This window comes from Ictalurus furcatus, chromosome 5, assembly GCF_023375685.1.
Source record: "Ictalurus furcatus strain D&B chromosome 5, Billie_1.0, whole genome shotgun sequence".
Classification (NCBI taxonomy): Eukaryota; Metazoa; Chordata; class Actinopteri; order Siluriformes; family Ictaluridae; genus Ictalurus; species Ictalurus furcatus.
In genome coordinates, this window is record NC_071259.1 from 33,330,562 (window position 1) to 33,346,788 (window position 16,227).

The 16,227-nt window shown below is 45.7% G+C and overlaps 1 protein-coding gene across 1 annotated transcript in view; it reads right to left on the bottom strand.

Annotated features, from left to right (window-relative positions):
• Window positions 1–204: 204 nt before the first annotated feature.
• Window positions 205–16,227, bottom strand: part of doc2d (double C2-like domains, delta) — a 19,552-nt gene continuing 3,529 nt past the window's right edge. Inside the window, exons 3-8 of the mRNA XM_053625821.1 lie at window positions 15,101–15,180; window positions 14,946–15,020; window positions 8,141–8,250; window positions 2,184–2,310; window positions 2,051–2,107; window positions 205–1,918 (exon numbers count right to left, since the gene is read on the bottom strand). Of these exons, the coding sequence (XP_053481796.1) occupies window positions 1,790–1,918; window positions 2,051–2,107; window positions 2,184–2,310; window positions 8,141–8,250; window positions 14,946–15,020; window positions 15,101–15,180 (578 nt within the window). The 3' untranslated portion in view covers window positions 205–1,789. The remainder of the gene's footprint in view (window positions 1,919–2,050; window positions 2,108–2,183; window positions 2,311–8,140; window positions 8,251–14,945; window positions 15,021–15,100; window positions 15,181–16,227) is intronic.

A 16,227-nucleotide genomic window follows, 5' to 3' on the forward strand; every position in this document is an offset into this window, starting at 1 on the left:
ACCTATAATCTACACCCTGTACGCTATACCCTATACCCTATACTCTACACCCTGTAACCTACACCCTATAATCTATACCCTATACCCTATACTCTACACCCTATACCCTATACTCTACACCCTGTAACCTATACCCTATAATTTATACCCTATACCCTATACTCTACACACTATAACCTATAACCTATACCCTATACTCTACACCCTATAACCTATACCCTATACTCTACATCCTATAACCTATACCCTATACTCTACACCCTATAACCTATACCCTATAACCTATAACCTATAATCTACACCCTGTACGCTATACCCTATACTCTACACCCTATAACCTATAACCTATAATCTACACCCTGTACGCTATACCCTATACCCTATACTCTACACCCTGTAACCTATACCCTATAATCTACACCCTATACCCTATACTCTACACCCTATAACCTATAATCTACACCGTATACCCAACACCCTATACTCTACACCCTGTAACCTATACTCTACAATATATAACCTATAATATATAGGTATATAACCTATACCCTACATTCTACAACATATAACCTATAACCTATACTCTACACCCTATACTCTACACCCTACACCTTATACCCTAAGTGACTATGTTAACAGTAAAATGTTAACAAAAACATGAAGTATGTAAAGCAGGTGTGTGAGCTGCAGTAATTTAGGCTACTGAATACCACACAAACACACACACACACACACACACTCTCAGCATGAACACCGGAGTGATGAAAATCATCCGGAATGAACACATTCACACACTCTGTAGTTTAAGGGGAAACATGAATGAGCCTTAATTACACAAATACAGCATCTCTCACCCACCCACCCACCCACCCACACACACACACACACACACACACACACACACACAAACAAACAAACAAACAAACACACTGATTCACGCTTCGAATGGGAAGTTAACATCAGGTGGAGAGAGAGAGTGAGAGAGAGGGATGAATAAGTAAAAAGGATGTAATCTCAAACCTCATATTAACCCCAATCCTAATATCCCTTAACCCTAATCCCTAACCCTAAAACCCCTTAATCCTAATCCCAAACCCTAAAACCCCTTAATCCTAATCCCAAACCCTAAAACCCCTTACAGTAATCCTAATCCCTAACCCTAAAACTCCTTAATCCTAATCCCTAACCCTAAAACTCCTTAATCCTAATCCCTAACCCTAAAACCTCTTAATCCTAATCCCAAACCCTAAAACCCCTTAATCCAATCCCAAACCCTAAAACCCCTTACAGTAATCCTAATCCCTAACCCTAAAACTCCTTAATCCTAATCCCTAACCCTAAAACTCCTTAATCCTAATCCCTAACCCTAAAACTCCTTAATCCTAAAACTCCTTAATCCTAATCCCTAACCCTAAAACCCCTTAATCCTAATCCCTAACCCTAAAACTCCTTAATCCTAATCCCTAACCCTAAAACTCCTTAATCCTAAAACTCCTTAATCCTAATCCCTAACCCTAAAACCCCTTAATCCTAATCCCTAACCCTAAAACTCCTTAATCCTAATCCCTAACCCTAAAACTCCTTAATCCTAAAACTCCTTAATCCTAATCCCTAACCCTAAAACCCCTTAATCCTAATCCCTAACCCTAAAACTCCTTAATCCTAATCCCTAACCCTAAAACTCCTCTAAATTCCCTTAATCCTAATACCCTTTAACCAGAATCCCTAATACTAAAACCTCTCTAAAACACCTTAACTCTAACCCTAATCCCTAAACCCTGAGCTTCACTCACATCTTGACGAAGGGGTCGGAGTAGCCGTTAGAGTCCATCGCTGCGAGGTGAGCACAGCGAATAATCCCAACCACCAAACACGTCTTCTCCATGATATAACACAGAGACACCAGGATACGTCCCCGCTGTCACACACACACACAGAAAGACAGACAGTGAGGCTTGGAAAATCAATAATGATTGACACTGGTTCTGTAATCAGCTGATCAGTATTTGTGTGTGTGTGTGTGTGTGTGTGTGTGTGTGTGTGTGTGTACCTCCTCCTCTGCTAGTTGTGAACTCTGATCCACAGTCTGATTGTTACCTTCTCGCACCTGCAGCAAGTCATAGATTAGATTAGACATTTAGACGTACAAATACACACACACACACACACACACACCAATGTACCTGTGTGATTCTCTCCAGCCCCATGTTGTATCGTTTGCTCTGTCCTTCTTTGAGCTTCTTTAAAGCGACTCGCACTTCACCGATAAACTCGTTACGACCCAAACGGTCCATATCACACACACACAGCCTGAGAGAGAGAGAGAGAGAGAGAGTCATCTTCCAATTCCTTCCTGTGACAGATGTTACACACACACACACAGCCTGAGAGAGAGAGAGAGTCATCTTCCAGTTCCTTCCTGTGATATATTAGTCATACCTGACAGATGTTGTGTACACACACACACACACACACACACACACACACACAGGGGGTTGACAGCATGTTCATTCCAGCATCCAAACTCTGTTCCAAAACCCTCTAGTGTTTGGCATCATTCCTCGTTCATTAGCACTGAGAGCGGACGTTAGCAGACATTTGGGTGACGTCCAGAACGGAATCTTCACACACTCGCCCCACAACGTTGTTGTACAGCTCAGAAACAAACCATGAAGATCCAAATGTTAAAATTAGTGTGTTTGTATTTTTAAATAATTCACTATACGAATAAAATGTGAACTGCCTTTTTTTCATTGGAATCACTTCTAATGTATCCTAAAGCTCCGCCTTTAGAATTTAGGCCACACCCCCTACCTCAGTCTGATGTTGGTGGTGAGTGACGCTCTACTCTGTGCTCAGGCCACAAATGCAGCATACAGAGATATTTCTGAAAGTGTCGTTTTTACCCCTTGCTTTCACGCAAGCAGCGTTTGGGGAAATGTCTCCGCCCACACCAAAACACCAGAACGACATGAGCACTCCAGCCCAGTAGGTGGCGATAACGTGTCGTAAAAAATGTGGGAATACACCAAAATCCACGTTCTCAGGAACCTCGAAACAGGAAGTAACATGACATTATGGTGCGGATAATGGCCGTGATGATTAAAAGGCGTAGACTGCATATCAGAAATGCGTGCACACCACGGTGGACTTGTTTTCCCATGCAAAGGCTGAGAATTCCTTTTCAGTATATGAATTTTTTGGGTTAGTTTCAGGTGTTTTGCGCAGGTTTTGAGATGTAGTCTGGCTGAAGACCTGGCAACTCTGCACACCAGCGTTCAGTTATTTGAGCCCCAGACCCCTGTTTTCAACAGGACCAGCTCTCTGAACTGCTTCCGGGCTCGAAAACAGCGTTCCGACTTCACCAAACACACCCGGGAAAAAAACACCTGGAAAACCACATCAGTTTGTCCAAATTGTTCATTTTACATTGCATTGTCCTTGTATAAGAACGTGTGAGGACACGAGGTTTCACCAAGGTCCTTCTGGTTTCCCCATGTGCTCATAAACAAACAGCAGGATGTGAGCTGAGGTGCGAGACTCAGGCTAAAAATGTAAGCGTATTCATCACGCTCTCTCTCACAGCTCTGTCGAGGTGTTGGCGTTTCCTGCTGCGCAGGACAACAGCACAAATTATGAAGAATTATAACCATACAGAACACTATATTGAAGCTATGTTAAAAAAAAGGGCAACTCTACGATCACGGTGTGTTTTTATTACCGCTATTACAGAATAGTTTTATTACAGAGTAACGCTGGAGTGCGTTAGCGCTATATTTTTTATTCCCGTTCACACGCCAACCGCTCAGTGTTGCTAACTAGTTTCAGGGGAAAGTAGCTAATGCGTGCTCAAAAATTCACCACCGGATATGGGTGTAATTTGCATATTCATTGAGTCATCGTGATCATCTGCATATCAAAACGTGTTACGTGAAGAAGGAAGATATTCTGAAGATACTCGGCATAGAGTTCAGATTAGAAAACAATAGATTATAATTTATTTCTTTTAGAACAGTGTCAGCTTTGGTCATGGCATGTCATAAAGCTAACTATTTATGTATTTACACATTTAATAAAATTTCTGTGAAGAACACAGACAAAATGAAGACATGGTAGTGAGGATTTGAGAAACGGATGCAAAGGAAATAGTTACGGATGGAATAACTCACTTTTTAACAGTAAATACTGCAACGAAGAGAGCTTAAAACCAAGAACAAAGAAGTTGTTGGGAACAGTGGTGATCAGTGATTAGTCATATCATGGAGAACAATAATGATCAGTGATTAGTCATCAGGAACAATGGTGATCGGTGATTAGTCATATCATCAGGAACAGTTGTGATCAGTGATTAGTCATATCATGGAGAACAATGGTGATCGGTGATTAGTCATATCATCAGCAACAATAACGATCAGTGATTAGTCACCAGGAACAGTGGTGATCAGGGATTAGTCATATCATGGAGAACAATAATGATCAATGATTAGTCATCAGGAACAGTGGTGATCAGGGATTAGTCACGGAAAACAACGGTGGACAGTGATTGGTCATTGGGATCAATGCTGATAAGGGATTAGTCATTGGAAACAATGGTGATCAGTGATAGGTCACTGGGAACATTAGTAGTCAGTGATTAGTCATCGGGGAAAATGGTGATTAGTGATTGGTCAGTGGGAACATCAGAATCATAGTCGTCTCTTCACTTGACTGATCTCTGCTCACATTATTGTGGAAACAGTAGCTGAATCCTGCAAATTCTGTTCTACTGTCTGAATGTTTGTTATTAATAAGTTTCTATTTAAACGTACAGGTACAGTGTGTGTAAGCAGTCCATCTTAATGTCTGTTTTAACGTAACAGCTCAAGAGCATTGCGGCATTTTCACAGCCACCATCTGATTACAAACTGCACTGATCAGGGTTAAGTCCTTCTCACTGATGCAACTATCCAAAACCTCGATCAAACAGAGAGAAAGGCGCACTTAGCTGACGAGGTTTTAGAGCTCTTTATGGAGCCTGACTGTTTTTACCACTGTGTGTATTTAACTGCCTCCTTATACAACATGATCTTCACAGCAGACTCCAAGGCCAAGTTAGAAAGCAACCTCAATAAAACATTTTGGGGAAATATTCCAGACATCCAAGGAGTTTTCCCAGATCATCACACAAAAAAAACCCCCTGGAACATAGGACCTTGGGAATAGAGGGTCCTGGGAACGTAGAGAACATTGATTTTTGCTCCACTCTGAAGAAGGAAATAGTGAGACGAAAACCCTGTGTGACCGTTGCTTTATCTCTGGTCATGCATGATTAACGAGTTTTATTTTTACTTTATAAATGACAGTGGAGAGAATATTCTGAGGATCAGCAGCAAGCTCGGTTATTCATCACAATCTGTCACACGTACTTTGAGCATCACTGGCCTGTTAAAGGTGCTAACTTCCACTTTTTTTCGTGCTAACTCAGCTGAAACCATGTTCTCGGCTGGATTCTAATCAGACTCTGAATAAATAGGCTGGGAAGAAAGTTTCCTTGTCTTTTTTTTTTTTTACCAATGCATTGGAAATGATACGGTAGCACACTCTGGCATATGGTCTTGAATCATCTTTCTTTTACGTTGAGATGAATGGTCCATCTTCTTCTCTTTACAAACACACACACACACACACACACCCCTTCTCAATAATCTCTTTCCCCTCCAGCTCTCCATTTCATTAGTCTCCTAGGGAGAGCTTTTTGGCTGTGTATCGGTCTTTCTCTCTCTCTTTCCGTGTCTTTTCCTCCATCTCACTGTGTCTCAACATGCCCTCACACAGCAGGATGGACCCAAGTGTGTGAGTCTGTTTGATTGCTGGAGCTTTGTGTCCTACTGTGTCACCGAATGGTACCGTCCCCCGTCCCCCTCCCAGCTCCCTCATTCCTACTTCATCCTCTTAATTTCTGATCTGTCTGTCTTTCCATCACTCTTCTCATTCGCTTCTGACACCCATGCACACACACACACACACACACACACACAGAAGAAGAAGAACACCATTAGCAAGTCTCCTCAGTGTGTTTGTAGACATACACAAAACATTCCAGCAGCACTGTTTTTATTTTTAGAACATGCCCAACAACTTTTTGTACCTCATTGTCAACTACAGGTCTAGTACTTCGGAGTGCACTAGAGCTTTATTACTCGCAGATCAGGTATGGACTGTATATAAGCTCATAGCTCTAGTACTTGAGTGTGGACCACAGTTCTCAGTCCCAAATGTGGACTACAACTCTGTGACCCAAGTGTGGACCTACAGTTTGGAATACCCTCTGTGTACTAGAGCTATATCATACACTTGAGTACTAGAGTTGTAGTTTACACCCATGTACTAGATCTGTAGAGTAATAATGTACACTACAGATAGGGAACGTTCTCTACTCCACAGCACGAGACCTGTAGTTCATAGTACGGTACAAAAGATGTTGCGCAAAAATAAAATAGTTAGGCTACAGCCTGTATTTCTGTGTGTAGACTACACTCCGGGTACCTGGTTGTGGACTTTAGCCCTAGATTTTAAGTGGGACCTTGTACTCTTGTACCCAAAGGTGTGAAATACAGCTCTAGAACCTGTGTAAGAGCTACAGTTCTGGTTCCCAAATACAAACTACAGCTTTGCTTCGTCACTATGGACCACAGTTTGGGTACATAGCAAGTATTGAACCTTTTTGAACAGCTCTAATACTTCAGAGTGGGCTAGAGCTTTATTACTCAGGTGTGGACTACGGATCTAGTACTCAAGTATAGACTGAAACTCTAGTACTCAAGTGTATGCTATAGCTCTCATACTTGAGTATAGACCATAGATCTCTTACTCAGGTGTAGACTACAACTCAGGTTCCCGAGTGTGGAACCAAGTGTGGGCCCCAGCTCTAGTGTGGAATACACTCTGTTTAGATTCTATGTATAGATCACAAATCTGGAACCTAGTTTTGGACCACATCTCTTAATCCAGAGTGTGGACTATGGTTCTGGTAACTGAGTTCTAGAGTTGTAGTTCACAATAAAGTGCCAAATTTGTTGTGTACACTTGGATACAAGAACTGTGGTCCAACTGAGGAACCCAAACTGTGCTGCAGGTAACTGAGTGTGGACTACAGCTCTAGTACCCAAGTGTAGATGACATGTTCTCTGGTGCAGACTATCTCTCTTGTACCCAGTGGGACCTGCAGATCTGATACCCAAGTGTGAAATAGTGCGTGAATCGGGCAGAGCTCTGGTTTAAAATTGCGTAATATGGCTCTAGTACCTGACTGGGACCTGCAGATCGTAGACCCATGTGTAGAATACAGTTTTAGTACCTGAATAAGGCCTATATGTCTTGTAATCAAGTGTGGAATACAGCTCTAGTACTTGAGTGACGCCTACATTTGTTATTCCCAAGTGTAGAATACAGATCTAGTACATGAGTGAGGCCTACATCTTGTATACCCAAGCGTGGAATACAGCTCTAGTACCTGTATACAGATCAGGGTACACAATAGTTGCATTCTGCACTCAAATGCCAACTACAGCACCTATTACCAAGTGCAGACTATGACTCTGGGTCTTGATTGTAGATGGCAACATGTTTCCCAAGTGGATCCCTAGCTTAGAATACAGCTCTAGTGCCTGAGTGTGTACTACACCTGAAGTTCCAGACTGTGGACTGTAGTTCATGGCCTCTCTGGATCCTGGTTTTGGGCTACAGCTCGTATTCCTGAGAGGCTACTACAGTTCTGGTACTCTATCATGGACTACAACTCAAGTAAAGCATTGAGTATAACTCATGTACTCATGTGTCTAACAGCGTTGGTTCTTGAGTACGACTGATAGCTCTAGTACCTGAGTATAGACTTTAGTTAAGGCACCTGGTTCAGCTCTGACTCCTATGCATGGACTACAACTACAACTGGTACTGAGTGTGAACAACAGCACTAGTACCTGGGTGTTGACTTGAATTTCCCCTACAGGGGCTCAATAAAGGTACATCTTATCTAAGACTAAAGTTCAGGCACTTGCTTGCAGACTATGTCACCGGTACCCAAGTGAGACTAAAGTTCAGGCACTTGCTTACAGACTATGTCACCGGTACCCAAGTGAGACTACAGTTCTGGCATTCGTACCTGAGAGTTTTTGTTGTCATGTCAGCAGCAGTAATGCCATGGTAAATCAGGGTCTCGTTCCAAACCGGATTCAAAGTGTTCTTCAGGGTCTTTGTGCGCAATTTATTTGCCTGTGTAAAGAAAGACAGAAAGGCTATGTCTTAAATCATGTAGTGCACTATCGACAGTGTCAGGGTGAGTAGTGTGTTCATCCCGAGAACCTTAGCAAGTAGTAGTGTAATCTTCATACCTCTACAACTGCAAGTAATCTTTAATACTCATTGTTTACAGCCGAGCAAGAACGGCACGTCATTGCAGACACAAACTAGAAGGGAAAAGTTTAGGGTGACAATTTAGGGGTGTAAAATAGGTGATTGTTCCTGCGATGTCACTGGTCCATGACGTAAATTACCAGGCCGTAATCTGTCATTTTGTTCAAAGCAAAATTACAAAAACAACAGAACGGAGCAGGAATGAGGCGAGATCTTTCAGTATCTGTCCATATACTCGTCTGACCGTGAAACAGATGATGTGTGTGTTAGCCCATATGTGTGGCATGTTAGAGCGAGATGAGCTTCCTTCCCTCAGGACACACACAGACATCTTCTTCATTACCTCCTCTTTTGTCTCTCTTGTCCACAAAAATCTGTTGGCCATCTGAAAAAGGACACCCACCCACCACATACACACACACACCCATCCACCACATACACATACACACACACACACATACACACCACTCATCACCTTGCCTTCTGTCTTTTCTGTCAAATCTGGTCCATGTCCAAGAAGACACACACAAACAGGTGTCACACTCCCAAACCGAAGCTGACCAATTATAGTCCATCTGTGTAATTATCAGTAAATTGAGGTAGCACACTTATTAGAGTAGCACACACACACACACACACACACACACCATTTTGTACCTTGTTCTTCTCTTGATTTTTTAATATAATCTCTGAACTCCATGCAATACAGTCTTCCATGATGCCTAGAAATAGTGCTGTGTTCCAATCCTTTTTCTAACATGCCCTCACTCTCTTCCCCTTGACTGCATCCCTTGAGCCACGTTAAGTGCCATTCCTTTACGTACAGTAGTAAGCCTCTGAAGTTCTTAAGTGCTCAGTTAGCATGCTAGCTAGCTAGCTAGCCAACATGATTGTGTTCGGATTGAAAATTTCACTCAAAGCATCAGCAACACTATTTACATTCTGCAGCCTAATACACCATTAAAAACGCGACTGATGGCTGAGTGGACTGAGGTCAACCCGAATGAGATCTCGGGCTGATGGAAAGAAGAAAACAATTTGTTTAATGATGTGTTTAATGAAAGAAAAATCACTGCGTGCCATTTTGAACTTAATTACTTTCACAGTTATAATCTCAGGTTCTGCAAGTGTGCGTTTGTGTCGGAATGTATATACGACTTACATGAGATTGTATGGTGTCCAACTACCATTTCAAGCAGAGTGGATGAATTCTGGCCCTTATTCGGGACTGTGATTGGCACATACAGACCTCATACGTAACTACAGACCTGAGCGCCATTCAGAAGTTACGTGAGATGGAGTTTGATTAAAGGGCAGTGGAGGCTTGGTGGTTAAGGCTCTGGGTTACTGATCGGAAGGTCGGGGGTTCAAGCCCCGGCGCTGCTAAGCTGCCACTGTTGGGCCTTTGAGCAAGGCCCTTAACCCTCTCTGCTCCAGGGGGCGCTGTATCATGGCTGACCCTGACTTCCTAACATGCTGGGATATGTGATTACAGTAAATCACCTGAATTTAGTGTCTCTTGGCTTCATTACGTTCGTGGATTGCACGAGTATCTATCAGAGCGTGATATAAAACAATAAAAATGTAAAATAACCGGATGCGCTGGATCAAGTGCTATTCTCTGTGCTGCTGAATAATGAGTGTGGAAGCCGTTCTGTTTAATTACACCAGCGATTGCTGTGAGAATTACAGCTAGGACTGTTCATGCAGTATTATCATCATATTAGTGTTTTTATTTTTCATTTCTTTAAAGTGTCTTTTGCTTTTATTGTTTCCTTCTGCAGTCTTTTTTTTTTATTCCTGACCAGTGGTCACAAACCCTCTTCCTTGAGATCTTCCTTCCTGCAGGTTTCATCTCCAGAAAAATCGAACACACCTGTTTTAGTTGATCAAGAACTTCTTAATGCAGTGATGGTGGCCTCTGCTCGAGACACTATTAAAAAACTCCATACAATTACAGCGATAAATCGAACGGAGAACCATTTTGGACTTGGAATATGAACTGTAGGAAGCTAGCCTGGAGGCTACGAGTGTCCCGTTCCTGTTTGTTACGTACAGTAGCTTTGTAGCTAAACTTTAAAATCTTTTAAACAACACTTAAAGAACTCCACACAAGGTGTGACACAAAAGTGTTTTCATTTTGTTTGAACCTCAGCTTTAACACGCAGCGTGTCTGGGAATAACCACGCTGATGATGTGTGTGTGGAGCGTGAGGTTATTCTGGGCTTTGCAGGGTGAGACACTCTGCTGTGAGTGTAAACGCTGGTTCATGGAGAGGATTAAAGGATGGAGGAAGGAGAGTGGAGGAGTAGAGGATGCAGGAGTGGAGGATAGAGGAGTGGAGGATAGAGGAGTAGAGGATGGAGGAGTGGAGGGTGGAGGAGTGGAGGATGGAGGATGGAGGAGTGGAGGATGGAGGAGTGGAGGATGGTGGAGTGGAGGATGGAGGATGGAGGAGTGGAGAATGGAGGAGTGGAGGATGGAGGATGGAGGAGTGGAGGATGGAGGATGGAGGAGTGGAGGATGGAGGATGGAGGAGTGGATTATGGAGGAGTGGAGGATGGAGGAGTAGAGGATGGAGGATGGAGGAGTGGAGGATGGAGGAGTGGAGGATGGAGGAGTGGAGGATGGAGGAGTGGAGGATGGAGGATGGAGGAGTAGAGGATGGAGGAGTGGAGGAGTGGAGGATGGAGGAGTGGAGGATGGAGGATGGAGGAGTGGAGGATGGAGGAGTAGAGGATGGAGGATGGAGGAGTGGAGGATGGAGGATGCAGGAGTGGAGGATGGAGGAGTGGAGGATGGAGGATGGAGGAGTGGAGGATGGAGGAGTGGAGGATGGAGGAGTAGAGGATGGAGGATGGAGGAGTGGAGGATGGAGGATGGAGGAGTGGAGGATGGAGGATGGAGGAGTGGAGGATGGAGGAGTGGAGGATGGAGGATGGAGGAGTGGAGGATGGAGGAGTAGAGGATGGAGGATGGAGGAGTGGAGGATGGAGGAGTGGAGGATGGAGGAGTAGAGGATGGAGGATGGAGGAGTGGAGGATGGAGGAGTGGAGGATGGTGGAGTGGAGGATGGAGGAGTGGAGGATGGAGGAGTAGAGGATGGAGGATGGAGGAGTAGAGGATGGAGGATGGAGGAGTGGAGGATGGAGGAGTGGAGGATGGAGGATGGAGGAGTGGAGGATGGAGGAGTAGAGGATGGAGGAGTGGAGGAGTGGAGGATGGAGGAGTGGAGGATGGAGGATGGAGGAGTGGAGGATGCAGGAGTAGAGGATGGAGGATGGAGGAGTGGAGGATGGAGGATGCAGGAGTGGAGGATGGAGGAGTGGAGGATGGAGGATGGAGGATGGAGGAGTGGAGGATGGAGGATGGAGGAGTGGAGGATGGAGGAGTGGAGGATGGAGGATGGAGGAGTGGAGGATGCAGGAGTAGAGGATGGAGGATGGAGGAGTGGAGGATGGAGGATGCAGGAGTGGAGGATGGAGGAGTGGAGGAGTGGAGGATGGAGGAGTGGAGGATGGAGGAGTGGAGGATGGAGGAGTAGAGGATGGAGGATGGAGGAGTGGAGGATGGAGGATGGAGGAGTGGAGGATGGAGGATGGAGGAGTGGAGGATGGAGGAGTGGAGGATGGAGGATGGAGGAGTGGAGGATGGAGGAGTAGAGGATGCAGGAGTGGAGGATGGTGGAGTGGAGGATGGAGGAGTAGAGGATGGAGGATGCAGGAGTGGAGGATGGAGGAGTGGAGGATGGAGGATGGAGGAGTAGAGGATGGAGGATGGAGGAGTGGAGGATGGAGGAGTGGAGGATGGAGGAGTGGAGGAGTGGAGGGTGGAGGATGGAGGAGTGGAGGATGGAGGATGGAGGAGTGGATTATGGAGGAGTGGAGGATGGAGGAGTGGAGGATGGAGGAGTGGAGGATGGAGGATGGAGGAGTGGAGGATGGAGGATGGAGGAGTAGAGGATGGAGGAGTGGAGGATGGAGGATGGAGGAGTGGAGGGTGGAGGGTGGAGGATGGAGGATGGAGGAGTGGAGGATGGAGGAGTGGATTATGGAGGAGTGGAGGATGGAGGATGGAGGAGTGGAGGGTGGAGGAGTGGAGGATGGAGGATGGAGGAGTGGAGGATGGAGGATGGAGGAGTGGAGGGTGGAGGAGTGGAGGATGGAGGAGTGGAGGATGGAGGATGGAGGAGTGGAGGATGGAGGAGTGGATTATGGAGGAGTGGAGGATGGAGGAGTGGAGGATGGAGGAGTAGAGGATGGAGGATGGAGGAGTGGAGGATGGAGGAGTAGAGGATGGAGGATGGAGGAGTGGAGGATGGAGGAGTGGAGGATGGAGGATGGAGGAGTGGAGGATGCAGGAGTGGAGGATGGAGGAGTGGAGGATGGAGGATGGAGGAGTGGATTATGGAGGAGTGGAGGATGGAGGATGGAGGAGTGGAGGATGGAGGAGTAGAGGATGGAGGATGGAGGATGGAGGAGTGGAGAATGGAGGAGTGGAGAATGGAGGAGTGGAGGATGGAGGATGGAGGAGTGGAGGATGCAGTAGTGGAGGATGGAGGAGTGGAGGATGGAGGATGGAGGAGTGGATTATGGAGGAGTGGAGGATGGAGGATGGAGGAGTGGAGGATGGAGGAGTAGAGGATGGAGGATGGAGGATGGAGGAGTGGAGAATGGAGGAGTGGAGAATGGAGGAGTGGAGGATGGAGGAGTGGAGGATGGAGGAGTAGAGGATGGAGGATGGAGGATGGAGGAGTGGAGAATGGAGGAGTGGAGAATGGAGGAGTGGAGGATGGAGGATGGAGGAGTGGAGGATGGAGGATGGAGGAGTGGATTATGGAGGAGTGGAGGATGGAGGAGTGGAGGATGGAGGATGGAGGAGTGGAGGATGGAGGAGTGGAGGATGGAGGATGGAGGAGTGGAGGATGGAGGATGGAGGAGTGGAGGATGGAGGAGTGGAGGATGGAGGATGGAGGAGTGGATTATGGAGGAGTGGAGGATGGAGGAGCGGCGATTCTCCAGCTCAGTCCTCTACAGCCGGGCCGCTCTTTCTCCACCTCTCACCCTGACTTCATCTCTCCCTCGTTCTCATCATCGTATTCTTTCCGCCTCATCCATGTTCACTTTTCCTTTCCTCATCTCCTTTTTGTCCTCTCCATCCACCTTTCTTTCATTTCACCTTTCTCTCTTTCTTCTTCTCTTGTTCATTTCAACCTTTCTTTACTCTCCTCCCTTTTTCTCCACCTGTCCCCTTTTCTCTCTTCCTCTGCTCTTTTATATCCTCTTCTCACTTCCTCTTTCTGTCTTCTCCATCTTCCTTCCATCCTATCATTCCTTATCTAACTATCTCTCTCTTTCATTTCCTCTATTTTTTCTCATCTTTCCTCTTATTCAACTCCTCCTCTTTCTTGTCATCCTTTCCTCTTCTCCTTTTCTCCTCTTCCTTTCACATCCCTGCTGTTTTCTCAACACTCCTCTTTCTTTATCTTTTTCTGCTCTTTTCTTTTTTATGCTCTCTTTTCTAATCCTCTCAAGTCGTTTTCTTCCTCCTCTATTTTTTGACTTCTCATTCTTTATTTATCTCCATGCTTCCCAAAACACACACACACACACACACACACACACACACACACACAGCTGCAGCTTTCCCTAAATACTTCATCTTCCTCTCTCTCTTTTCTCCTCTCACACCATCCCTCCATCTGGGCTGGAGCAGTGATTCCCCATCCAGCAGGTGTGTGTGTGTGTGTGTGTGTGTGTGTACGTGTACGTGTGTATGTGTGTGTGTGTGTGTGTGTGTGTGTGTATGTGTGTGTGTGTGTATATGTGTGCGTGTGTGTGTGTGTGTGTGTGTGTACGTGTGCGTGTGTATGTGTGTGTGTGTGTGTGTGTGTGTATATGTGTGTGTGTGTGTATATGTGTGCGTGTGTGTGTGTGTGTGTGTGTGTGTGCACGTGTGTGTGTGTGTGCGTGTGTGTGTGTGCGTGTGCGTGTGTGTGTATATATGTGTGTGTGCGTGTGTGTGTGCGTGTGTGTGCGTGTGTGTGTGCGTGTATATATGTGTGTGTGTGTGTGTGTGTGTGTGCGCGTGTGTGTGTGCGTGTGCTGTACATCTTCTACTCTCTCTCTCATTAATCTGTCTGACCCTCTATGACCTTGAAACAGCAGCACAGCGATGAAGAGATGGTTAGAGACAGACAGACAGAGAGACAGACAGGTGAGGGGGGGACAGCAGCAGGTGGTTGTCATGGAAACAGCACAGATTGTTACGCGACTCACGTCAACAGAGCATGGATGCGCGAGTGAGCGAGTGAAAGAGAGAGAGAGAGAGTGTGTACATGCCCCACTTATCAGCCCACACAAGGGTTACACACACTGCTGAGCTTCGCCTGATGGAATGCATGCGCGCACACACACACACACACACACACACACACACACACACACACAGCCTTTATGGTGGATTGCATTAAAGAGATTAAACGTGTGTCATTTATGCATATGTGTGTGTGTGTGTGTGTGTGTGTGTGTGTGTGTCTGTGTGTGTGTGCTGACCTTGCTTGCTCCAGGCAGGAGGTGGAGCTTCACGTAGGGGTCGGCGAGTCCGTTGGAGTCCATGGCCTTTAGTCCCTACACACACAGATACACACCAGGAGCTATGTTAAACATCTGTGTGTGTGTGTGTGTGTGTGTGTGTGTGTGTGTTCTACCTTTGCCTTTTGGATAGTGCAGTGCAGGCAGTTGTTCTCCTGATCAAACAGCAGGCTGAACTCTAGAGTGCCCAGGTACGCTGTAACACACGCGCACAAACACACACAAACGCACACACGCACACGCACACGCACACAGATACGCACACGCACACAGATACGCACACGCACACGCACACACAAACACACACAGATAAGATAAATCAGAGCAATGCTGTTCTGTCTATGACAATATCCTGGCTGGTGATTGGTCAGGAGGTGGTGATTAGTTTTCTATAACAGCGGCTCTGACACTAGCGCAGGTTTATATTAATACATTATATCTAATACGTTATCGTTTCTATAGCAACGGCTCATTCACAGGGACGTGTACAGTGGAGGTGTTTTTAGCTGATTAAGATTAGTTCAGATTTATGACCTATAGAAGGTTTTCAGACAAATATCGTTTATAATTAACCAAATATAATTGATAAATATTCATTTATAATATGATCTCATGGCTTTAGAATATTACGTCGTGGCCTAAACGTGTTAATCCATGGCCTCTTACCCTTAACATCTGAACCAGGGTCTTTGAGAGGAAACGTTAGGACGTGATGAGCTATTCTCTGGATGTTGGGTGACGTGTCGAGAGCGTTATGGTAACGGGTCGGAGTGAGCAGATACGAGCGCTCTCACTCCTTCGTTAACTTCACTCCCGCGATGGGAACCTCTTCAGCCTCCCCTGTGCTCCACGCTATGCTTGACTAGTTTAGCCTGAATTTCACTCGGCTCCTTGGGCAAGGTCGTCTTCCTTCTGCTCCTCGTCCCTCTATTTCTGTCTGGACCTCTGCACTGTACTCTTCAACCGTAAGCAACGCGGACCTTTTTATTCATTTACGCGCACAGTTCCAGTTCCTCCTTTTGCAGCCCAGGCTTGTTTTCACTTAAAGCCTCTTCTTTATTCTCCTTTCTTAAACTCCTTTCATTTGCAGAAGGTCAGGAAATCCCTTTCTGAAAAGCAATGTCTAAACGCACCGTTCAGCTTCATATCACGTGTGGGAGGAAGGTGGTGCGTCCGTTCTAACACTACTTCCTGTTTACTGCTCTACCTACAGAACCTCCACAGACGACAGAACCTTCAAGAA